This window comes from Lissotriton helveticus, chromosome 1_1 (assembly GCF_964261635.1).
Source record: "Lissotriton helveticus chromosome 1_1, aLisHel1.1, whole genome shotgun sequence".
In the NCBI taxonomy this organism is placed as follows: domain Eukaryota; kingdom Metazoa; phylum Chordata; class Amphibia; order Caudata; family Salamandridae; genus Lissotriton; species Lissotriton helveticus.
This window is the reverse complement of record NC_136057.1, coordinates 1,455,351,244-1,455,376,338: the sequence shown is the minus strand read 5'-3', so window position 1 is coordinate 1,455,376,338 and position 25,095 is coordinate 1,455,351,244. Positions and strand designations below refer to the sequence as shown.

Below are 25,095 nucleotides of genomic sequence, written 5' to 3'. Positions count from 1 at the left end.
CCCTATATTTCTTTATCACCAGTGGCTTTGGTGTTTAGTGCTCAGCAAATCGATCTTTTTTTAAAAAAAAACTATTTTTTATTACATTTTCAATTTCTACCTCTACTTCGAAGGAGTCAGATGCCATTGTATGTACTTGCTATTTCTCTTTTGAGATTGAATTGCTGTACTTTCCTTTTCGACCTCTGAAGTCGAGCTGATGCTCTTAGGCAATTCCTTCCCTGATGCCTTTTCTTTGGAGGCAGTAGGATGGGTTATATTAACAAACTTCCTGGATTACATTCTTTCGTGTGGTTTGCCCGTATGCAACCTTTTATGATGGCTCGATGTTTTTGAGTTCTAAGTTTTTATCAAAGTTTTGCACACTTTGTCCATCGATGGTTCCAAAAGCCTTTCAGTCTGGGTCACTGCACGCATAGGTTCGGAGCTCTTGTGAGATGATCCATGAATCTCAGTGTCTTGTAATGTAAATTCAAAGTCTGACTCAAACTGGTGGTCCACACTGATCCTCCTGTACTACTTCCGAGAAGCACATTTCCTCTAAACATGGAGCGTTTTTCTTCTGCCTCTCAAATTACAACAGTCCAGATATCTGCAGCAGCCTGGAGCGCAACCACTATGTTGCCCTGTGCACTAGGGACTTTAGTTGAAAAAAATAAATAGGCATAACATTCAGACGTATGGTCGCTTTAGGAGGTAGAACACACATACCGGGTATTTGTCTATAATAGCGAACTTCAAGTGGCAATTAGTGCAGAACTTAAAGCTTGAGCTCAGGCTACAAAATGGCATTGAGGAGTCTCGGGTAAACCACCACCAGTATATAAAATTTTTAGACAACATCAAAGACGCCCAGAAAAACCTGAAATTTGTTCTAGTGTCACTGGTCTGACAACTTTTTGATGAACCCGGATTGGTAATCGCTTGGGAGCACCATCGAAATAACTCTGAACCCATGGCGGTAAAACAATCTAAAATGGAGGTCATGTTAGGGCGTATTGTGGGCTTACCCTAGAGGACACAGTCCATCAGAGCTCTGCCTAGGTCAAAGTCCATCAGAGGACAGAAGTTTGTAAATAAACACTTCCGGACCCAACCACAAGATGGCGAAATAATGTACAGCCTGTGAATCTAGCAGAGATTTCACATTGCAAAATTGAAAAATTATAGGTCCATTCTGCTGCCTGGAAGTATGTGCAAGTGGAAGAAAGGAGCATCCATCAGGCATGAATGCCATGCTCATTGGAGGAGCCGAGGGTACATTGTAGAAGAACGTGCGCTGCAGTTAGGTTGCGCACAGTGCACAAACTCACTGAGTGGATTTACATACTGTAATACTTCTATTCATGGCTAGCTGCATAGTTACCATAGCCAAATGCTGGGGAAAAAAATCCTCAAATATTTAGGGGCAGGCCTGTGCCTCCAGAGAAAGAGCATGGTGTCCTTGTTCAAACTCCACTGCGTAAAAACTCAAACCACAAAGCATGTTATACATTAAAGAAATACTTTCTACATAATCACACTAGAGTAGAAGCACATGTGTCAAACATGCAGGGAACTTCACAGCTGACACTTTCTCACACTATCAAGCAAACGTCTAGTGAAACAGTGGAACAGAGATTGAGAAATGCTTGGTGGTCATTGATGATAATGTGGTGTAGATGTTCGAATGTAATCGTATTAGCACTTTCTAGATTCCACTTTGTTGGAAATCCTAATTTAGAGGAATTAACTCACCTCATCCCCAATGCGGGGACCATAGTCACAGGGGTAGGTGGGTGCTTTACAAAACACAAGTTCGATACTGAGGTACATTTTGAGCAGATCGTCTTTAAGCCCTTCCAGAACGGCAGTAGGTTAGGGGCGACTTTCTACATCATCCAAATAGGTGGTGCCAAAGTTTATGTACTTCGAAAGATGAGGACTGTTTTAGGAATTTCTAAGAGAAGGTGAGATTTATTTCTGATATTGCTCCGTTCTCTTAAAAGGTGCAGTCTGTCCTTAAGATAGCAAAGGAGACTAAGGTGGAGGGATTTGTGAATGACTTGTGCCAGTTTCAAGCGTGTAGGAGTGATTGAGGTAAATTGTGGGCAACGACTGAATATATTCACCATTAGCTACTGTAGGAAAGTGCCCCTTTTTGCATGGTTGCACTGTGACTTTTTGCCCAATACATGATGCCAACTTGACTGAGTGGGCCCTGGGTCCCTGCCAATCAGGCTCCCAGGGCCTATGTTCTTTCCCCAAACTGTACCTTTGTCTCCACAATTGCCCACCTCTGGGTCACATGTAAATCCCTTGTAAAAGGTACCCCTGGTACCCAGGGCCTTGTGACCAGAGGGCTGCAACATGTATAGTGCCACCGTCCGAGACCCCTCACCTTAAAACCCACACACTGCCATTGCAGGCTGCATGTTTTGGTGCAGACCGAACTGAAGAGTTTATATGGCACACATTCCTGTGTGCCATGCCCACCAACACTGCCTGTGGCATGGGTACGTCACCGCTCTAGCAGACCTTACAGCCCTTAAGGCAGGGTGCCCCATACCACAGGTGAGGGCATAGCTGCATAAGCACTATTCCCCTACAGTGCATGTGCCATTCACAGATATTGTAAGTGCAGTGAAGTCATTTTGAGTACAGGAGCTGGTAGTTTGTCAGCACAAACTCTACAGCTCCTTAATGGCTTTACCTAAGACTGAAGTTTGGTATCAAACGTCTCAGCACATTAAACCCACACTGATGCCAAAGTTGGATTTAATGTAAAATGCACTCAGAGGGCATCTTCGAGATGTCCCCTGAAAAAATACCAGCCCTGGTGTGGTTTCTAACTGGCTACCAGCCATCTGCCACCACCAAGCATATTTCTGGGCCCCTGGGTAGTGAGTCCCCTGCTCTCCGAGTCCCGAAACAAAGCATATCTTGGGTGGAGGTGTCACGCCTTCTCCCCTAAGATGTGCAGGGTCCACGAAGGTTAAGTGTCAAAGGCTTGCTGCCTTTGTTAGCTACCCCCAGCCTCTGCTGTCATCAGCTGCTGGTTCCCACAAATTCTGACCACCCACTTTGGGCAGGAGAATCAGCGGAAAAACCTAGAGCAAAAGGGAGGTGTGCCCACCTTTGCCAACCCCAGCCCTCAAGGTGGGGGAGCCGAAGTGAAGCACAAATCTCAGTATTCTCCATCTAAGAGATGAGAAGACTTCCCCCAGTCAGGACGAGGCATATGCCACCTCCCTCTGGAGGGTGGCATAAGGAGGGGTGAAGACACCCCAGGGAAGGTACCCATTGGTCCTGATCTGCACACCCCTGTAACGTCCCTAAATCTAGTATTTGGAGGCATCCCTGAACCTTGCTCGTTAGATTCAACGACCTAAGAAGAAGAAAGACTGAAGAGCCGTGCAGCAGAAGAGAGCTGATGACTGACTTGGCCCCAGCCCTACCGGCATTCTCCTCCTCCTCCAGCGCCCCTGCTTCCAGAAACCGGTGTAGCCTACAGCCAGCAACCGCAAGAACCCCGGAGGACCAGTTCTGTCTTCGAAAAAGACTCCTGTTCCTGTGGACACTGGATTTGACCAGCAAAGAAACTAATACCAGTCTCCGGATACTGGTGGATCCGCGACACTGCACCACTCTGCACCTGACTTCTCCAGTACACCACCTCCCTTTTGACCCTGCAATCTCCGTTTGAAGGGCCCCCCCGATCGCGACCGGATCCAGCTGAGGAAACCAGACCCCAAAAGGCACCCCTGCAACCTCCACCCCCCGACTTTGGGGAGCCCAGCGGACAGTGCACACGTGTCCCCCAGCTATCAAACTTACCTACCCAGCCATTGGTCGCTTTTGGCCAGCCTCCTGGTCCAAGCCTGCAGCCTCTTTCCAAAACCGACAATCTCCATTGGAAAGCACTGGGCGCCAGACGATGATTTACACCTTGCACCCGGCCGCACCGTGACACTTGTGGTGTAGCTTTGGTGCTGCTTTGTGGCCGCCAACCACCCCCACCTCCCTGCTCACTTCAACCCTTGGGGCATGTGCCTTAAGACCGCAGGTGCCTACCTGCAAATCGTGCCTCTTTGAGGTACCGCCCGGCTCCATTGGATAACATTAGGCCCAGTATTCTCTGCACCCGGCCGCCTCAGTGGCGCTGGTAGTGCAGTACCTACCTGATCTTGAACCTTGCCCTGTGTTGTCCTTAATCTCCTAAGCCTGGGGAAGTAAATAGAGTACTTACCTGCAAAATGTTTAACATTGTTGTCCTCCATAGGATGTCATTGTAAGTCTATCTATTGCACTGAACTGTTTACCTGTATCACTACCAAAATCTACAACTGTACTTGATTGACATTTACAGAAAGCATTCTTACTACTGCATTTTTAAAACATTACTGCATTCGTGAAAAGTATTGCTACATTTACAAACTGTAAAACGTACCTACACTAAGTGATTCTTGGCTCTAGTAATAAAACAACAAAGTAACAACTTTTTGTACAACCAATTGGTCTGGATTCAGTCTTGGAGTGTGTGACATCATTTCTTGCCTGAGTGTGTACAACAAATTCTTAACACTACCCTCCAATAAACCCAACTGCTCAGCACAGATTCCACTAACTTGAGAGTAAGGAATATCTACTTTAACCCCTGCCAAACCTGTGGGATTCCCTGGACTCTGTGCACACTATACCTCTTTTTGGTGTAGCATATACAGAGGCAATTCTACAGTTACTGCTTGTGCAATGTCAAAATATTGTTGTCAAAGTATTGCTATGAAAAAAAGATGAACATGCAGTTTTCCGCCATCTAGAAATTGGAATCTGAAAAGCATTTAAGCGTTTTGATGTGTGTCGACTACAGGTATACTGTTTAGCCCATAATGCACCATAAAATGACTGCAATTGTCAGAATATATTTTTTGCCACTGGGTTCAAAAGCATTATCTCTGTGGTCAGGATCTGTTCTGTCCTTGTACAGAAAGAAAGGAGCAATGCCTTGGTACAAAAGGCAAATATTATGTTACTGATGCAGAGAGAGTTCCAGGTCCATTTAGTTATTTCTGTGAATCGCTGACACAGAAAAAGCTCACGTCAGTTCTGCGCACACTTCACATCAGCTAGCTCAAGTTCGGCTCTCACTTTCAACAGGCTACCCAGGGGTACACACAGAGTGTATCCACCAACCCACCCATGGGCTGTAAGCCCCTATTGTCGCATGCTCACAACACTTACCTTCAGTGGCACGCAGCACATAAAATGCTCATTTTCCATGCAATAGTATCAAAGAGAAATGAATTGACTGAACCACCAGTTACATTATCATTATTTACTTTTGGAAGGAAACATAACTCAAAACAGGCAACAAGCACGTTTCACAACAATAACTTATATAAATAAAAAAAAAGACATTGGTATAAAAATGGAAGCGTTTGAAATATCGGAGTGGGAGGGAGGGAACACCCCCTCCTTTCAGCCTCCTCAGCACCATTTGAATTATTTGCAGCTTCTAAAAACGGAACAAGACGCAAAATACAGGAATAAAACAGCAGCAGGTACATAAAATAAAGAAATCTGGAGAAGAAAATGAGACCTGAAAAGGTCAACACTGACCATGGCTCAATGCTGGAGATACAGGGCCAGCAGGCCAAGGGAGCAAGGAGGGGTAGGTGCACTGCCCAGCCCACATTCTAGCACCACAGAGGGGCTGAAAGGCCAGATACCAGGCTTTGAGAGTGCCTGCTGCACCATCCATTGTCGCAGAGATGTTAGCAAGCCTCGAATACGCCTCGTCCAAAAGCAGGGGTGTTTATGTCGCCATCAAATCTACGCAAGAGGATAATACTTGCGGCGGGGGAATGTTTTCCCTCACGGTCTGGACTTATTCCTGACAAAATGACAAAGATATCCTGGGTGGCACTGGTGATGGAGACTCTAGCAGTCGCTCCGTGATGTGTCTCGCGTAATGGGACATGGGTGTTTTTGCATGCCCTGACCAGAACTGCCCCATGTAATTTGTTTGACTTAAGTATGAATTTGGTCAAAGTGAACAATTTTACAACAAGAGACTTGGGTTCTGAAGTCACCTCACCTACTACCATCTGACGCGGCCCACGTAACTCATTAGTGGGGGGTGGGGTTGGGTCAGTGCTCAGGTGGGGGCAGACTCAGTCATGCTTATTTGATGCATGGTTTCTATACCAAGGGATGGAGGAGCCTGCTTTTGGACAACTGTGAAAGTGGTACGGGGGAAATAGTTGTGACTCTGATGTACAGAACATCAAAGGAAAGAGTGCAATAGAGGAGAGTGACGTGGTTTGAGGTGGGTGGGGTGGCTAAAATATCGGTTTGAAAACCGTTGCATAATTTACCTGTGACACCTACAGTTGGGCCCTTGTGGCAGAGGTGCTGGCAACTCCTCTAGGACCAATGTCATTTGGGACACTGACCCAGTTAGTACATCAATGTGGCAGTTCTTCTGGGGTGTGCAGACGAAGCGTTATTTCAGGTGTGCCTGCTGCTCTCTTAGCATTGGCTACTGGTGTGGTGGAATCATTTGGGCAGGTAAGGAAGAACATAAGACCCCCAGACTTCGATCCCAGAATCCTGGTTTAGTGGGTGAAGGGCACAGGGTGATGAACGCTATAAGGTCCTCCAGCCTTTGCCCACATGGTGATGAAATGTTGGGGGAAGGAATAAGCACCAACTTCCCCTTACCTTGTCCTCTGGGGTTGTGCTATTATCCAGGAGACAAGCAATATAAGGTCTTTCAGGCTTGCTTCCCCGGGATTGTGCTATTGTTCGGGGAGCGGGTAAACATGGTAAAGTCTTCTAGCCTTGGCTCCCACAGGAGGACAGGCTGTCGTAAAGAGAGTCACTCAGAGACTCCGAGCTCTCCAGTCCAGTCTGTGCTGCTTCACGAGATTTCAAATCTGGTGTGCCATCTTCTCCCACGTCAGACGCACTGGGGGTGCGTCTGGTGATGCTGCCGGGGAAGGCCAAGGGGGCATGAGGAGTCAAGTGTGGCAGATCACAGCCCTTTCTGCCTTCTGCTTGAACCTGAGAGAGAAAAGAGGAACAAAAAGCATTTAAAGACGTTGGCAACTTACTTGATGCTTTGCTCCCACCACGTCCTATCGCAGTTTGGGAAAATCAACCCCCCATACATTTCAGAAAAAAAAAAACACACGCTGAGACTTTACTTAATTTTGCAAGATACTAAATATTATACTTTCAGAAGCTGTCCTCTCAAATGGTTTCATCTGCAACAGAACTGGTCAGGGCCTCCTTTTTAAGCCAGCTGCCACAGAGTCCCCATAATGACACTAGCTGGAACATAGGATCTTGCCTGGGTGTGATATAAAGCCAGGGTTATTCAGTTGCAAGACTGTCTAGTTAACAGATTATTTGCCATATTTTCCCTTCATAGTAAGGTTGGGTGGCACACTTGTGAATCAATAACGGATACTTACCTGCAAATCAAAATCACAGCCAAGCTACTGCTTTTGCAGCACATATTTTCATTATATGCTTCTAAACAGTAGCAATTACTATAGTAGAAAGTAGACCATAAAAGCCACAAGGCTCAAATAAATTTCAAAGCTACATGGCCTATCTAAGAATATTGTTAAATATGCCAGTGTACGGTCTAGCGGCTTTCATGACCACATATAAAGAAGTGGGGGCTCACTGTCTGTTGCCTTAGATCTTTGTCAAGTCAGCAGCTGGTCTTCCTGAGGTTCTAGTTGTTACGGCTAGCACCCTGGCGATTGGGACAGGCGTTGTGATCTTCCTCCTTAACACCACAGCACCAGGGTTGTCTCAGGTACTGGTTCCATTTGCATCTGTTATGGGCCTGACCTGTGTCATTAAAGCTTTCCTGCAGGCGGAGATACTCAGTTGAGGCACCATCTTCCACGCACACAATGTGGTCTGTCAGTATACATTCCTGGCCTAGTTTTCAAAGAAACTAACTTGGAACTCAAAATGGCCACCTCTGTGACTTCTGCAAAAGGTCCTTTCCCATGTAAAAAGGGCCCTGTCTATTTCCTGCACCTCACTGCAGTACCTGTTTTAACCTTATATCCTGCATTACGCTATGTAATGTCAAGAGACTCCTGGGGCAAATCTCAACTTCCTTTGGTGTTTTGCATTAAGGCTCTGACCTCAGGTTTCAGACTCCATCAAACTTCAGCCAGGTCATATTTCACATGGTAGAAAACTACCTAAGAGTGAATTTCTTGAAGCGGTTTGTTCTCATGAATTATGTCCAAGGGCAGGAAGGGAAATACAGGTTAGTTAACTGGTAGCACTATATGATCCAAGCTACAACAATCTACAAAGTAACCATTCTGATACAGCCTTACAACACACTACTGAGGCACACTTCCAAGAGCAGGAAGGGAACGAAAGGTTAGTTAACTGGTAGCACTATACGATGCAAACTACAACAATTCACAAAAGTAACCATTCTGAAACAGCCTAACCACACACTACTGAGGAAGACCACAAACTATCTGCTTAGAGGTTTGATCTTCCAATTGCTTAACCTGCAAATGCACATTGATGATATTTAGGTCCATCTCAGCTTGAAAGATGAATCTGGGACCACAGAATCAACACTGAGTGTCTGAAGCTTATCAGCACTGAGATCCTACTGGTAGGGGAAACTCACTCGGAAGCCGGCACAAATGGCCACCGGCCTCAGGAGCAGCCTCTTCACAGGTAGGGACAGAAATAAAATTGGGTGTGTGGTTTGGTGCAGAGCAATTATTTACCAGAGAAACCGAGGTGTCAAGCACACAAATTAACAACTGGCTGTCAATAGCACAATCTGACCAGTAGGGTCTCGAGCTGTTACATTGTTTATGTCAAAGAATAAAAAACCCAACACCAGGACTCTAGGTGGAATTAAAATAACAGGGCACTCCATTTGCTTTGAAAGCTCGCCATTGGCTCCAGGAGAACAGAGGAACAACTTCAAGAGAGTAACTACATTCTGTCCTGATCCAAAGAGCCAACAATATTACATGGATCTTCCATGGCAAAGAACAGCAAAGAAAGCAATGAGACAAGTCCACAAAAGAGCAAGTGGACAGACTTACATTCTCCCAACCATCTGAAAACTCTTCCTACCCTCCATTCTTTCAAGGTCAACCTGAAAAGAACACTATTCAAGGAAAAAGCCTTCCCTACTTAGGCTAATTCAGACTACCCACTGCATCTTGAGGAAGGCACCAGAAAGCTTAAATGACAGTTGCAGTGACTATCCATGAAAAGCAGGACAACAAATGGTACCATCAACAACAATGACCTTCATCTTCAACTAAATGCAGCTCTAAAGCAAAGTAGACCACCAGTCAGGTAACATTGTTGTAAAAAGGGTGTATGCCAGCACATTGGCACTCAACGAACCACCGGCACAAATAACATAATATTAGGTGAAAAGGGTGCGACAATTAATGCTACTTTCAAAGTAATACATGTTATATAAAATTTTGCTATAGTTTTAAAGGCAGGGTCGCAAGTTTAAATAAAAACAACATTAAAAACCAGAGAAAGCGAAAACGGTTTAATTGGTGGGTAATACATTGTCACTTTCCGCGGAAAATAGTTTTGTACCGTGAAAATATCCTAGTTTCATGTGCTTTACAATACGCTGCCACCTACTGATGGGCTTGGAACAAACGGAAACTACATTACTCCAAACATTTTGGATATCTACAAGAGTAGCCAAAGTGACTCATGATGACTTAATACAAAATCCACAACCCCTGGCGCTGTAGGCACCATTTTAACACAAACTTCAGAAAATCAGACTCTAGGTCGATTTCCTGTATGCATACAGCAATTTCTATCACAAATTGGAAATTGATTGAAGAGGTCTGGGATCTGCCGGTACAAGTACATATCCAAGGTCAAACAGGAGTATTTGCATTTCACTTAAAATAATGGTTTAATTTAGTAGCCATTTTCAAATGATTGATCTAGATCATTAGATTTAGTCACAAAAAGCCTACGTCCTCAGGTGTTCGTATATTCTTTGGTGATTCGTTTAGGCTTTAAGACCGTAAAAAGAGCTGGGGCCTTAAGAGATCTTTCTGACAAAGAAGGGATGTGTTCTGGGTCTCTGCATCACATCATCCTCACAATCTGTTCACTTTGTTCACATACACAAGGAAAACTCAAGGCTATCTAGTGACCAAGGGTGTTATAGTGTTATGAGGAATAGAGGCCCCTAAGCAGTAATATAATAAAATTATGGTATTATCATCAGGACATAATAATTCATGCCTGGGTAAGATGCACATTGATCAACAAGAGAACCAAGGAGTGAATCCTCTAATTGCCAGAGCAGGATCAATTCCCAAGGGGCACTGTGGCCCCAGAGCAGGGCTCACTGGAGCACTCCAGGAGAGTATGTGACCCGTGGGTATGAGCCCCCATAAAACAGCAATGATGATCCCATAATGTTAGTTGGATCGAAACTTTGTTGAGCTAGATAGTCTGATCCTATTGATTACGTACAATTAATTTTGGGTTCAGTTGTGTCGTGCTGTATATATATTTGTGACTTTGTACTTTTGTATATTTTTTGTCACTTATTGTTACCTGTGTGTTTGTTTGATACTTGTAGTAGGGTGCCCCATGGGGGTGTTTACCCCTACAAATTATTTTAAACTAAAAAATGCATTCATTTTAAACAGTTGATTGAACGCTACCTGGGCATCACTCTTTTTACCAGTGTATTCTTTATTATATTACTGTTTAGGGGCCTCTGTTCCTCATATCACAATCTGTTCACAACACCACAGATGACCGGTAGCAGCTGTGAACATCCGGTTGGGGCTGAATCAAAATCAGTACTGGTTCGGATACGCCACTAGGGTGCGTGGTTCTTGTCAGGGAAAGTTGTTGCAATGCAGAAACTGAATTAGTGAACAGGATGGTGAACAAAACTCTGAGGGTGGACAAACCCCTAAGAAAACTGAAGTGTTCAGGCTGATATTATATGAGATACATACAGGTACTGATACCTTTGACATCCATGCATCAAATTAAGCTGGATTTGAAAAGCTCTGCTCAACACCTGTAAGGGTATCCTGGCGCTGGGGGGTTGCTGCTGCTGTGTATAGTTAAACAGCCAGGTTTTCAGACCTTTTCTGAATTCTTGCAGGGTGGAGGGGTCCAGAGGGGGAGGCCATTCCAAGTCTTGGCTGCAAGGTAGGAGAATGAGCTGCCGCCGCTTCTGCTTCAGTGAAAGCAGGGAATGTGGGCCAGGGAGAGCTAGGCAGAACCCAGTTGTCTGACGGGTTTGTGGAAGTTCAACCTGTGGTTGATGTAGGTGGGTCCTTTGATTGTGCAGGGCCCTGTAGGTGTGGGTTAGCTTTTTGAAGTGGCACCATTTATGAATGGGGAGCCAGAGAATTGTTCTGAGGTGAGGGGTGATGTGGTCCCGCCTCGGGAGATCGTGGACAAGCGCGACCACCAAGTTCTGAATGGTCTGAAGTCTGTTTAGCAACTGTGAGGTGATAACCACGTAGAGGGTGTTGCCATAGTCCAGGCGGCTTGTGACGAGGTCTTGGTGACTGTGTGTTTGGTGTAGGCATGGAGAGAGTGAGGCAGCAGGCTGAGGATACTGCGTTTATCCATTTTTTCATGGTGCCTTTGCTGTCAAGTTTGGTGCTTTGGTTCCTGGTGTGTTCTGTGAGTGATGGTTTTAGTTCTGATGGCCACCAGGAGTCGTCTCACAGGGGTGTGTTGCTCACGAAGATCAGTACCACCTCCGTTTTGTCGGTGTTGAGTTTGAGGCAGTTGTTTTACATCCAGTTGGCGACCCTGGTCATGCACAAGTGGAAGCTGGCCTTGGTGTTTGCAGGGTCTGCGGATAGGGAGAGGATGAGCAGAGTGTCATCAGCTTATGATATGATCTTTATACCATTGTCATTGGGTGGCCAGGGGAGCCATAAAGGTGTTGAACAGGGTGGGGCCTAGTGAGGATCCTTAGGGGATGCCAAATTGAGGAATGATCGCTTCTGAATCACTTTGCCTTTATAGGAACCAGCATAGCCAAGGAAAAGTTCATCATCGGTCTGTAACTTCATGTCATGTCAGTGTAAAAAGTGGGGGGCCCGCAAGGATCCATGCAGTGCAGTCTCTACGCCTCTGCAGTTGGATGAGGAGGCAGGTAGAATGTTGGTAGAGTGATGTACTGACCCACATGACAAGATTCTGCAGGAAAAAGTCCTTAGTCCAACCAGTTTGTCTGGGTAAAAGGACGCACCAAGTTAAGGTCCCACTAAGGCAGAACAATGGGAGAAGGGCAAACAAATGGGTCACCCCCTTCAGAAAACATAACAGTAGCAGACTTAAACAACAATAGTTGATCTGAAAAATAATGGAAAGCCAAAATGGAACAATAACTATGTGCAATATCTAATGCAAAGTCTTTTCATGTCAAGAAAAGAGAAACACATCAAATAAACTGCACTTTAACGGGGTCAAAATCTGCTTCGGTACAGAAAGATCTAAAACGATATCAACATTTAGGAAAAAAGATTTGGTCGACTGGCAATGAGCTGACACCACATCAGCAGGTAGATCAAACAATTCAAATTGCACAACTCAATCTCTAGGCATGAAGAAAGATGTTCTGGAGGTTCAGTTGCAGAGCTGCCCCTCCCACTGCGAAGAGGTCTATCCTGAGTGGAAGCAGAACTGGAGGTCACATGGATAGATGAAGCAAATCGGAACCACTCCATGCACGACCAGCCCAGTGTAATGAAGATCATGTGCTTACGGTCATAAAGTAGTTTCTCAAAATGCACAGTATCAGAGGAATGGAAGCAAATGCATAGTAGCTGTTGAATTGCTGCTTCAGTTCACTTCAACTTCTTGAAACGCCACACCCCCACAGGTCTGAAACAGCTTGCTGGACTACTGCACAGGATATGAGGGCTAATTATTTCAAAAGGGCAGACTACAGGGCTAGACCCTGAACTTGCAGTAATGGATAGTGGGACTGGACTGTAGGGGAAGCTAGTGCCAAGGGTCAGGCCAGGCCCATCCCTGCCTGAGGAGCTCAGGGATTGGGAGTGCTTGATGCCACAAATGTGAGCACTGGCAAAGGGCATTCCCACAAGGTTTGCTTCAACATCACACCAGAACCCAGTAGAGGGCATCCAAGCATGGCATGAGCCCATGGGTGGTGCCACTGAATCCACTATTTCCATGCCAGTGATTTATTTAGCCACAACTCTCCCATCACATAAAACGTCTGCAAAATGATCATAAACATGTATTAGCGCACTGTAAAGGGGAAACAGTGCTTGTGCTGTGGAGCAAAGGGCAAGGTTCCTGGATGAAAAGACCTTACCCATGGCCTCAAATTTTATTTTATTATACTCCCTGATAGGAGAAGGAGCCAGAGTTTTCCTTGGAGTTAGAGGATGCCTGCACCTCAAGGCTCTCTGTGGCGGGATCAGCAGTTAGAAATACTCTCCACTAGGCAGCAAGCAATGGCAGCAGATATCCTTGCCGTTTACTGCCAGGATGAAGCTGGCTTGCCCCATGCCTCCGAAGTGGGGTCCATAAATGTCTCACTGAAGTGGAGCAATGGTCCAATGGGCCAGCTTCAAAATCCCTGTGAGGAAGTTGGCCTTGTTCTCTTCCAGATGCAATAGCAGCTTGAAGACCTCTGCAGCTATGCACAGGACCACTATGGATGGGGCAACTTTCTCAGTGAGTGGCCCGAACAACACTCTAGGTACACTGCCAGAGAGGTGTCTGGGCAACTTCCATTTTGCACAGTCAAGCAGTTACCAACATCCGTCGCAAGGGGGAAAGGAAGGGGGCGATTTCGGGGATGTCAGAGGAGACGGTGTGCCTTACACTGTTATGATAAAGGAAATTTGGCCTCTGAATGGGGATAAATTCGAACCAAACAGCTCATCAAGTCTGCCAAAATAATGTTTTGTAAAGTTCTGTACAGCAACCATATGGCTGCTGTACAGATGTAGTTTCTGTGGATATTAGCTACAAATGCTAGCGTGACCTCTTTTTACTAGTTGAGTGCCCTTCCACAGTCCGCCCAGGAGCTACACCAGGTGCCTGATAGAATGTTTGGATTTTTTGGACTATCCACCCTACAAGGTCTACTTTTTGACTGATGAGTTAGTATTTGCTGATGTGAAAAAATGAGAAATGTATTTCCTTTCCTGATTCATCAGGTTTCGTGCAAGTCATACATAACTGCCCTTCTGACGTCAACGTGCACAGGGCTCTTTCTGCCTGTGTTTCTGTATTTTGGAAAAAAGCCAGCATCTGTATAACTTGATTGACATGGAAATGTGGGATGACCTTTAGCAAAATTACAGGTTTGTTATCATCACTGTCCTTGTGTATTTGCAAGTATTGGCAAGTATTGGCGCTGTGAGTTCATGCAACTCACTGACCCTCAGTAAATGCCCCTTCCAGAAACCTCTATCACTGAAGAATAAAAGAAACTTATTTCTAGGGCCCAACTCATGTAGGCCACTATAGGAGAGAGGTGGACCCTAAGAGAAGCAGAAAATGTTTCCATTTAGGGGATAACCACAATTTATGGCGTGTTTGTATGACTGTGTTTATGCTGTCCTGCAGCTGTGTGAATGGCCATGCCTTTACTAGCCAGCCATCTAAGTATAGATAGACAGGTCTTTCCTGTCTTCCCTAGTGTGCTGCAACTGCAGCTAGGCACCTTGTGAATTTTCTTGGGGTAGATTTTATCCCAAAAGGCAGTGCCCTGAATTGGTAGTGCACCTTCTCCACGATAAACTTAGGGAACGTATTGTGTCTGTTGTTCATCAGTCTGTGCAGGTAGGCGGCCCTGAGGTCCATGGTGGCCATGTTGTCTTTCTTGTGCAGGTGAAAAAGTCCTACAGGGGGACCATTTTGAACTGTTGCATCTTTATGAATCTGTTCAAGGTGTGCAGGTCAGGAATGGTTGAAGGTGTTTTTTCTGGTTTTGGTACCTGAAAATATACTGAGAAAGTCACTTGGATATCCTGACCTTTTGTAACCCTTTCTATTTGGTATCTGCTTAAAAGGTCCTAGATCCGTTGCCACAGGATCTTTTTGTTGCACAACCTTATTTTTGGTCTTGTGGGTGGGGTTTTTAACAATACTATGCAATAGACATGTTGTATGATTCTTAAAATCCTCTGATTCTGCCACCTAAAAAAACAAAAGAGAGAGGGAGGTGTGTGTGTGTTTAAGTGCAAGTGTGCGTAAGTGTGGTGTGTGTGATAATTTGTGGCAAGCCACATTCTTTGATGACCAGCTCCTCACTTAATGGCACCCCTTCCGTGGCTCTAACTCGAAATGACTGTCTTGGTGTGCTCAAGTGTTGTCACTGAGATGATGGATTTTGAGAGCTGAATTGTGGCACAAATCTGACAGGAGGGGTTACTGGTTGTGATCCTTCCTTTACGGACAGTATTCTCCTTTGCATTGGTACTCCCCTGAAAGTCACACTGAACTGGAGGGTTCCCATGGCTTTGGTAGTTCGCGGTGTTTGGGACATGTTGGAAATTGCTTTCCCTTTTATGATGAGTCTCTTTGCCCTGCTTTGGCACTACCATGGGAAGTGCTGCATTAGTTCCTCCTTTTCTTCCCATTGCTGGTGGCCAATTTCTTTTCACGAGGGAGTTATAGTTAGCTATGTGCCATTAAATGGCCACTGACCTCTCCAGTTTTTGCACAACAACCTCCATCTTGTTGTTCTCCTGGTCTAGAGGTGAGCCAGTGGTGGTGGGATAATTGGCCCTTTTGTGTGTAGTGGCCCCTGTGACGGAGTCTTCCATCACAGTTTCTCTAATAAAGGTGGATCCTTAGATGAGCGCTTAGACTCTTTTCTCCAATACTTGTGTCACAGATTTGGAGGCTGCTAGTTCCCTGAAGGTCTCCCAGCCCTAATCTAAGACACTCAGTAGCACTCAGTAGAACTGGTTCTTCTTTTGTGCTAAGAGGGCCTCCAAGAATGTAACAGGACTCGCTTTGTTCTTCCTGTAGCTGCACCCCATACTAGACTGCCACCCTCTTGACCAGGGCATTCTACACCACAAGTTTGTTGGGTGGCAATTGTCAGTCTCTGTATCCTGCCTCCCCTCTTCGGATGCCTCTGAGTCTGGCAGAAACCAGAGGTCGAACAGATCTTCTTTGTGTGCTCCCTCTTCATAGAAGAGCTCTCCTTCTTCCTCCTCTTGGGGCTCAGATGTGGCTGGAGGTTCACGTTCTACCTGTAACACCTTTTGTTCTCTCTCTCAGAGCGGGTCTCAGTAGCAGGTAAAGAAATGGATAAACTCCTCTCATCATGAGGGTGTACCTTTCTGCTTGCAGAACCCTCATTTATTTGTAGTGCTGTAGGAAAGTAGGATCTGCTTCTTAGGGTTACCCCCACCTTTTGCTAAATGTGACACTGTTTTTCACTAGTCTGACTGGGATCCTGCTAATCAGGACCGGAGTCTCTCTGCTTTCTCCCTAAACTGTTATGTTATGTACTTCGGTACACTCCAGATTGGATACTGGGGTACCCTGGTCAGTCCCTAGTATGTGGTACCCATGTACCCAGGGCCTAGGTACCCCAGAGGCCTCACATGGGCTGAAGCATGCATTAGGACACCCATGAGAGGCCATGCAAAATGGCACTACAGGTCTGCCATTACAGCCTGTGTAAGTTGGTACATGCACCACTTACTTAAGATATAGGTTTACTCCATCTAAGGGTCACTGCATTTAAAACCTATTAGTCACCCCTATAGCAGGCCTTTACAATCTTGAAGGCAGGGTGCTTGGTTTTAAGTGAGAGGGTGCCACTGCATGAGCAGAACACCCCTGCAGCCTACGGAGTCCATTCTTGCTTTGTCAGAGAGACAGCCATTTACGACATATAGAGTGGCATTATGCAACCGCGTGATGACCAACTCTAACAATGGCTGAAACAAACCATATTGTTTTTGGTGTGAAACATGTTGAAATCATACCCCCACACCGGTAACCGGTGTGTAAGGTATGATTCAACCCCTCAGAAGCTAGCTTTGTTGGGTTCCTGGTGTTAACAGTACTAGCCTTCTAGTCTCGGGCAATACAAAATGGTTGTGCTGACCAGAGACATATTTCTGTACTCCTGCTGCTGAGCCAAGCTCGGGTAGGGGAAGGCAGAACAATAGGCATCCTGTCACAGGGAGGTGTGACCACCTCCCAGACATGATTTATTAAGGCTTGGTGGGCGCGCTTGCCAGCGACTGAAAGTCTGCATGAGGGACACATTTGGTGTCCCTGTGCATAGTCCAGTTCAAACCAGTCCTGGGACCCGTTGGCTCTTGCTCTGGCACAAAACTGGACAAAGGACTTGGTAGTAACCTCTTCACTGTCCAGACCCTCCCCGGGGAGGGTCCCCTGAATCTTTTCAACCCTCTCCTGTGGGTACAAAAGAGCCTACCTGGCTGTAGGACCCTAGATCAAATGTGATAAGATTCTGAACCAGAAACTACTCAGCTTCGACCGTCTGGACACTTCGCTGGACTTTGTTTGGGCCCGACTTTGTCTCCTCTCAGTCTGATGCATCGTCTCTGCCCGTGCACCATACAAGATCCGTGTAGGACCTGTGAAGCATCAAGGACAACCGGAGATATCTCCCTTGGAGTGAAGGAGTCACTCCCCTGCATTCGCAAGCACCGCAACACTGCTGTCTAGTCCGCTGACCCCAAGCTCCTACAGACTCCGAAAGCTTCAGCAACACAGGAGGTGGGTTTCTATGTCCCTCAAGGTCTAGGCTGCCCTCTCACCAAGTTGGAGTTCAGAATCCCTCGTGGGAGCTGCAATACCCAAACACCTGTGCACCTCGTACATTTGCAAGTGCATATGCTTGTTGCCGTTACCCGAATAAGTGCATTGGGCTCCGAGTAGCCCCAACCTCTGGCACCATTTCCTGCCAAGAAGTCCGGCCTCCTCGCGCAAGTGCTCCGTGGGCTGCTGTTTGGTGAAATCGCTCGAGGTCCTCTCGCGACTCCTGTACCTCCGGCCTGTGAGTCCATTTGAGGATCAACGTTTCTTTTCTTGGGCTCCCTTGGTTGCTCCAGGCCTGCCCTGACTCACCTGTGTTTGGGGAGTCTCCGGGACCTTGCTGGCCCGAACCGTACACAACCTTGACCTGCGTGGATTGCAGTTGCCAAGAACCTCCTCGATTTCATAACCTGCTCCCTGTGCTACCTCCTTTTTCTTAGGGTTTGCCTCATAACTCCACAACCAAGGTCATTAAGCGAGGTTTTCTGCAGCGGTGCTATGGCATAGTGCCCCCTGTTTTGCTTCTCCCTTGTCTTTAGGGTCTTTGGATGGAACTCAGCACAGGTGCCACAGCCCTTTGCATTGTGACCTTTTGGTGTGAAGAGGTTACCGACCTCATGGCTGTCCTTCTCTGCTTCCACATCCAACGGCAGAAAAAAGAATAAAGCATACAAAGATGCTGACCACACACAGGGGCTAAAGGTGCAGGCCACTGACATCACAGATGGATGGAGAAGCCACCAACAGGTCAACACTGCTCATATAAAAAAACCAAAACACAAAAACTAAAAGGAACCTCTAAGAAATTCCGACCCAACCACTAGAAAGCGGAATAATGCAGTGTGTGAATCCGAAAATTCTCACGCTGCAAAAGTTTAGCCTCTCACTTTTTGATGCCCTTCAAATTAAGGTAGCCACAGTTCTCACAAGCCTCAAAGTCATACGCATACATCATGTGGACCCAAGAGTGACATCTACCTGCCACAAGGGTGGCATCATTAAAGCCCGACAGCCTGCCAGGTGTTATTTCTTCCTTTTAACACTGCAGAAATAGAAAAGAATATGAACTGGGGTCAGTGCACTGGAGTAGTGCCATATAAGAAACTTTGAGCACTGCCCTTTGTATTCTTCAGCTTGCCAAATAGACCCCCTTTAAAGTCACAGACATGTTGCTGTAAGCATTTTTAACCTTTAGATGCCCCCCCACCTTACCAGCATTCCCTTGAACGTCAAGTTAGGAGCACACCGCGATAAATTGTGTACTGGGGTGAACTCGAAAAAGCATGCCACTAGAAGCACTACTGGGTGAGAGTTCTTTTACCATAAAAATAATACTTCCTTTGGGTCATACCTGGCAGATTTCAAAGTAAATGGGTTGAAATCTGTTCATATGATACAGTTATTGATACATTCAATTTTGTAAAAAACAAATTCTGTACTACAATGAGCTGAAAACCAGATGCTGTGACCATATTCATCCACATGAGCTTGACTTGCAAACTATGAATGCAGACCGCTGCACTGGTACTTTCATGGTACCTGGTCCTCATGTTTTCAAAGGAATCAGTTTATAAACGTTGCTGATCATGAACTGTAGGAAGGTGTAGTATTATGTAGTGGGCAGAGTGGTCCTGTTTAAAATTATGGCTCTCCCCCGCCTGCTATATGTCCTGAAGAACACACCATACCAGAGGCTTTTTTTCGGGCGGTTGAGGCAGAACAACGCACCCTGCTGTGGGGGCAGCAGCCCGCATATCGCTAGGTGTAAGTTACAGCGGGGGTCTTTGAGGGAGGCCTGGCGGTCCCAGACATAAGGACTTATTACTGAGCATCACATCTTGTAAAGATTAATGGCTGGATTTTTCCCCCCCGACCACTGAGTCTGCCTATCGAGTACACTGCTTAGCTATGGGTAAAGGTGGCTATCTAGCTGAATTATACAGGAGAAAGCACAACAAGTCACTCGCGATGCACACACATGCGCGTGGAAGAAAACTACAAAAATAGTAGGATGGAAGCCAGGGTCACGGAGCTGACCCCACTCTGGGAGGGTGATATACTGGGTGAGGTCAGGCGCCTGCAAAGATTCCATAAATGGGGACACATGGGGATAGAACTTCTGAAAGATGATTGGCGCAGCAGGACAATGATTGACTTTGCAAACCTCCAAACAGAATATCAGATGGGGAGGGGGGGAATACCTCAGGTATCTACAATTGAGGCATGCCCTCAAATGCCATGTGGCTGAAGGGGAACCACTTCCGGAGTATTACCCATTAGGAGACAGACTCCTACTTGACCCAATGCTAGACAAAGCCATCTCCCTAACATATAAAAAAAAAAACACGAATAACTCACCAGATTATATGGCCCCCTACAGATGGCATGGGAAACAGACATGGGACATTTGAAGGATGATGACTGGGCATAAGCCATGCAGTACCCTAGGGAAATCTGTAAGAGGGAGCGGGTCAGACTGTTTCAGCTCAGGATTCTTCACAGATCGTATGCCCCAAGGACAGTGCAGTACCATATGGTTCGCTGTGACTCTGACGGGTGTGCTAGAGTGCAGTGATACAGGCACTTTCTTCCATATCCTGTGGTCCTGTCCCAAAATTAAACAATATTGGAGTGGTATTGCCTGAGTGATGATGCCAGTAGTAGGTGCACAGGTCCTGGTCGATGCACTGTGGCATATACTAGGAGTGATGGGGAGATAGTCTTGCCAAAAAAACACTAAAAGTTGGCTTGGTTTGGCAGATGGAGTGGCAAAGAGGAATATTGCGCGTGCATGGGCCACTCTGAAAGTGTGTTTCTGCAGTGCTGATGTCCCTCGACGACTGCTCTGGCAGTGCAGTGGGAGTCTGGACTGGTCTGTTTGCTGCAAGGGGTCCTTTACCCCAGGTATTGGTCCTGTGCGGCTCTGGTTGGTCCTGGTGTTCTCTCACTTGGTGGGGGGACAGATCTGACTTTCAGGAGCACAGGGTCCTCTTACTAGGAGGCTACTGTGCTGGGCTGGCAGGGGAGTGGCAACTCGGTAAGCCGGACATTGCGTTTTCAGTGCCTGAGGACTCTATGGAGTAGCTCCTCTAATTCAAGGGTGATTAATGGCAATTTGCGAAGGGCTGGCCGTCTACCGAGGTTCTTGGAAGCTGGTCAGTTGCAGGACGAGTTGCTGGTCATGACTGTTGAGCCTGATGCAGGCAGGCAGGGTTTGGCGCCAAAAGTCCACAGCAGTCTTCGGTACTCGCTTTACTTGCGGCTCTTCTTTGTCCTTGTCTCCTTGATTCGTCGAATCTGAGTTCCTGGTGTCAGGGGTGCCACCTAAATACTCAATTTAGGGGCATTAAGGGGAGTGACAGATAGTAGCTAGTGGCTAATTCCCTATAGGGTTACTACACCCCCTATATGACTAATTCCTGTGGCAAGTGGGCATAACCCTGAACCAGTGAGCCTAATTCTACTAAAAACCAAGATAGTGGAACGAATAGTTTCTTACCTGTCGGTGTAGTTTTGCAGCTTGAAGATCTTTCTGGATTCACTATGCTGTGCATATTCCGCAATCTGGTGGTTGGGTCCGGAATCGTAGTCTTTTTTTTTCTCTCCTTTTTTTTTTTTTTTGTCGTAGCCCAGGTGGGCGTCGACGTCCCACCATTTGGTGTACCTTCGGTGACGTCGGCGTGCTTCCGGCGGAAGCTACCACCCTTGGGCGCCATCTTCGGATTCTTTTTTTCTGTCGCTTTTTCTTTTTTGTCTTTGTAGTGAATCCATGGCTATGTTTGTTAATCGTTTTTCAACGTTAGTATTTCCACGTATCATGTAATTGTTCCAACTTGCTTTCTTTTCCATCTGTTGCCACCCTCTTTTCCAGCCTCATCTTTCTGGCGGAGGCGGGTGGGTTTGCTAGTGAATCCAGAAAATCCAGAAAGATCTTCAAGCTGCAAAAGTACACCGACAGGTAAGAAACTATTCGTTTTGCAGCGTGAATCTTTCTGGATTCACTATGCTGTGCATAGATTTTGTAGCGGTTTTCGTTACTTTAGTGGCGGTTGGGTGGAAGATGAGCGTTGGTTGTTGAAAATATGTTGAAGCACTTTTTGCCCTACTTGTGCTTCTTTGTTCATCTGTACATCCACGCAATAGTGCTTAGTGAAAGTGTGCACTGAAGCCCATGTTGCCGCCAGGCATATGTCCTGAATTGGTGTGTTGGCCAGAAAGGCAATTGTTGCTCCTTTCTTCCTGGTGGAGTGGGCCTGTGCCCCTCCTGTTAGCTCCTGGCCAGCTTGTTTGTGGCAGAATTGAATGGTCTGTGCGATCCATCGAGCTATGGTGTTTTTAGTTACTGGTTTGCCCATGTAACTGTTTGCGAAGGACACGAAGAACTGTTTTGTCTTCCTGTGCTCCTTCGTTCTTTCAATGTAGTGCATCACAGCCCTTCTTGCGTCTAGGGTGTGGAGCGACCTCTCAGCGCTTGTGGTGGGGTTTTGGAAGAAGCTAGGGATCTGAATACTCTGATTCATGTGGAACCTTGACACCACCTTTGGCATGAAGTGAGGGTCCGTTCTCATCACGACTCTGTCACTGTGTATCTGGATGTAGGGTTCCTGCAGTGTGAGAGCCTGCAGCTCACTCACCCTTCGTAGCGAGGTGATTGCTACCAGAAAGGCCGTCTTCATTGTCAAAATTTGCAGTGATGCTTTATGGATGGGTTCGAAAGGTGCTTTCATGAGCTCCGTCAGTACCACATTTAAGTTCCAGGCCGGCGGCGGCATTCTTTTAGGCGGCGCTATTCTTTTAGCCCCTTCCAAGAATCTTTTTATGACTTGGGATGTGAAGAAGCTTCTCCCTGTTTCTCCTCTTGTGTATGCCACAATCGCTGCCAGGTGCACCCTCAGCAACGATGAGCTTAGTTTAGCTTTAATAATTTGCGTGAGGTACCTTAGCACCGTGGATTCATTGGTCAGTTTCCTTTGGAGCTGTTTCTTGCAACACCATTGAGTGAATCTTTTCCATTTTTCCCCATAGCACTTGCGTGTGCTGGGCCTTCTTGCCTCTCGCAGCACCCGCAGGGTGCTCTCTGGTAGTTTTAGGTGTGCGAATTCTAAGTCCTCAGGAGCCAGGCTGAGAGGTTGAGGCTCTCTGGCTCTGGGTGTAGAACTTCTCCGTTTTCCATGGAGAGTAGGTCTCTTCTTTTTGAGAACTTGTGGGGTGGCCCCTGCGCCATCTCCATTATCTGAGAGAACCAGGTCTGTCTGGCCCATTGTGGTGCCACAAGGATGAGCGTCATGTTGCTCTTCATGCATTTGTTGAGAACCCTGGGGATCAGTGGTATCGGGGGGAAAAGCGTAGGCAAATGTTTTTGACCAGCTTATCCATAGGGCATTCCCCTGGGACAGTGCCTCTGGTTGCCTGGATGCAAAGTATTGGCATTTTGCATTCCGGTGTGTTGCAAATAGGTCTATTGTTGGGGTGCCCCATTTCCTGAATAGACTCTCTGTTTCCTGACTGTTGAGTTCCCACTCGTGGGACGCTGAAGTCTGCCTGCTGAGCCAATCCGCTTCTACATGGTCCTTCCCTGGCAGGTGTATGGCTAGCAAGTCTATTTTTAGTGGTATAGCCCATTTCCAGATCTCCTGTGCCAAGTTTGACAGAGGGAACGATTGAGTTCCCCCCTGTTTGTTTATATAAAACATTGTTGTGGTGTTGTCTGTTTGTATTAGCACCTTCTGGTTGTACAGGTGTTTCTGAAAGCCCTTGAGGGCTAGCAACACAGTTTTCAGTTCCAGGTAGTTGATGTGCCTGACTGCATCTGTAGGGCTCCACAGACCCCTCACTCTGAGTCTGTTCATGTGTGCGCCCCACCCCTTCTGGGATGCGTCTGTGGTGATGGTCACTGTTGGGTCCGGTGGTGTTAGAGGTTTCCCTTCTGTTATTCTCTCATTGGTCCACCACCTTATCTCTTCCTGCACCCTGTGCGTTACAACCACTAGATCCTCCCAACTTCCTGTAGCTTGTGACCATTGTTGTTGCAGCCACTCTTGGAGTGGTCTCATTTGCAGGCGTACATTGGGGACCAGGTGTATGCATGATGCCATCATCCCCAAGATCTTGCTCACAGTCCTCACTGTCAGAGCTCGCCCCTTCTGGTAGTGACGTTTCTCCCTCAACAGACTGAGCGTTCTCTTCTCGCTCGGTAGGACTCTGCATTGGACGGTGTCGATCTGGGCTCCCAGGAAGATCTTCACCTGCTCTGGTTCCATCGAGCATTTTCCCCAGTGTATGGAGAACCCCAGGTTTGTTAGCGTTCTTGTCACGTGTTCTGCATGCTCTTTGCATGTCCTGTAACAGCTTGCCTTTACCAGCCAGTCGTCGAGGTAGGGGTACACGTGTATCCCCATTCTTCTTAGATGTGCGGCCACTGCTGCGAGGCATTTGGTGAACACCCTTGGTGCGGACTTTAGGCCGAACGCCAGGGTCGTGAATTGGTAGCGATCCTGGTTTACTGTGAACCTTAGCATGTGCTTGTGCTGCCTGTTCATGGGGATGTGCAGGTACGCATCTTTGAGGTCTATTGTAGACAGGAAGTCCCCTGCTTTTATTTGTGGGATGACCTCTTGTAGGGACGTCATTTTGAATTTTTGAGTTTCGACGTATTTGTTCAGGAACCGTAGGTCCAGGATGGGTCTTAGACTTTCGTCCACTTTTGGCACTAGGAAGTTGTTTGAGTACACTCCCTTGTTCCGTTCTTTGAAAGGAACTCGTTCGATGGCCGCTTTGAGGAGCAGTTCTTGGGCTTCCTCTTGCAGTAGTTGCAGCTCTTTTCCCGAGTGCTGTCTTTTCTTTGGTTTTCTGTTTGGTGGCCTCTTTTCTAATTCTATGCAGTATCCGTACTGCATGATATGGAGTATCCACTTGTCTGTTGTTATTTTGCTCCACTCCTGGAGAAAAAAATCTTAATCTTCCTCCTACCGGTGTTACATGTTCCTTTGTGTCTTGTCCGTGTAGCCCTCCCCTCTTTGTTTTCCCGTGCTCCTCCCCCGGAGGGTTTGGGTGGTGGGGCACCTTCTCTCGTCTGAAGTCACTTAGAGGGGGGTTGTTCACCGCCTCTCCTTCTTTGGCCTCGTCCATTTCCTCTTGGCCGAAAGGACTGGACCCTGCTTTGGTAGTTCCAGCCTTGCCTCTGCTGGCCCTGGTGGCCCTGGTTGTCACTCTGTTGCCCCTGGTGGAAACTTTGGTGAGAATCTCCTCGCTGATTTCCACCTCTGCCGTTCGGCCTCCGTGTAGGAG

General features: G+C 46.8%; 1 protein-coding gene across 1 annotated transcript in view; it reads right to left on the bottom strand.

Moving 5' to 3' along the window:
- Positions 1-5,299: 5,299 nt before the first annotated feature.
- NCKAP5L (NCK associated protein 5 like) overlaps positions 5,300-25,095 on the bottom strand; it is a 107,590-nt gene continuing 87,794 nt past the window's right edge. The window contains exon 12 of the mRNA XM_078685945.1: positions 5,300-7,044. Coding sequence (XP_078542071.1) covers positions 6,817-7,044 — 228 coding nt within the window. The 3' untranslated portion in view covers positions 5,300-6,816. The remainder of the gene's footprint in view (positions 7,045-25,095) is intronic.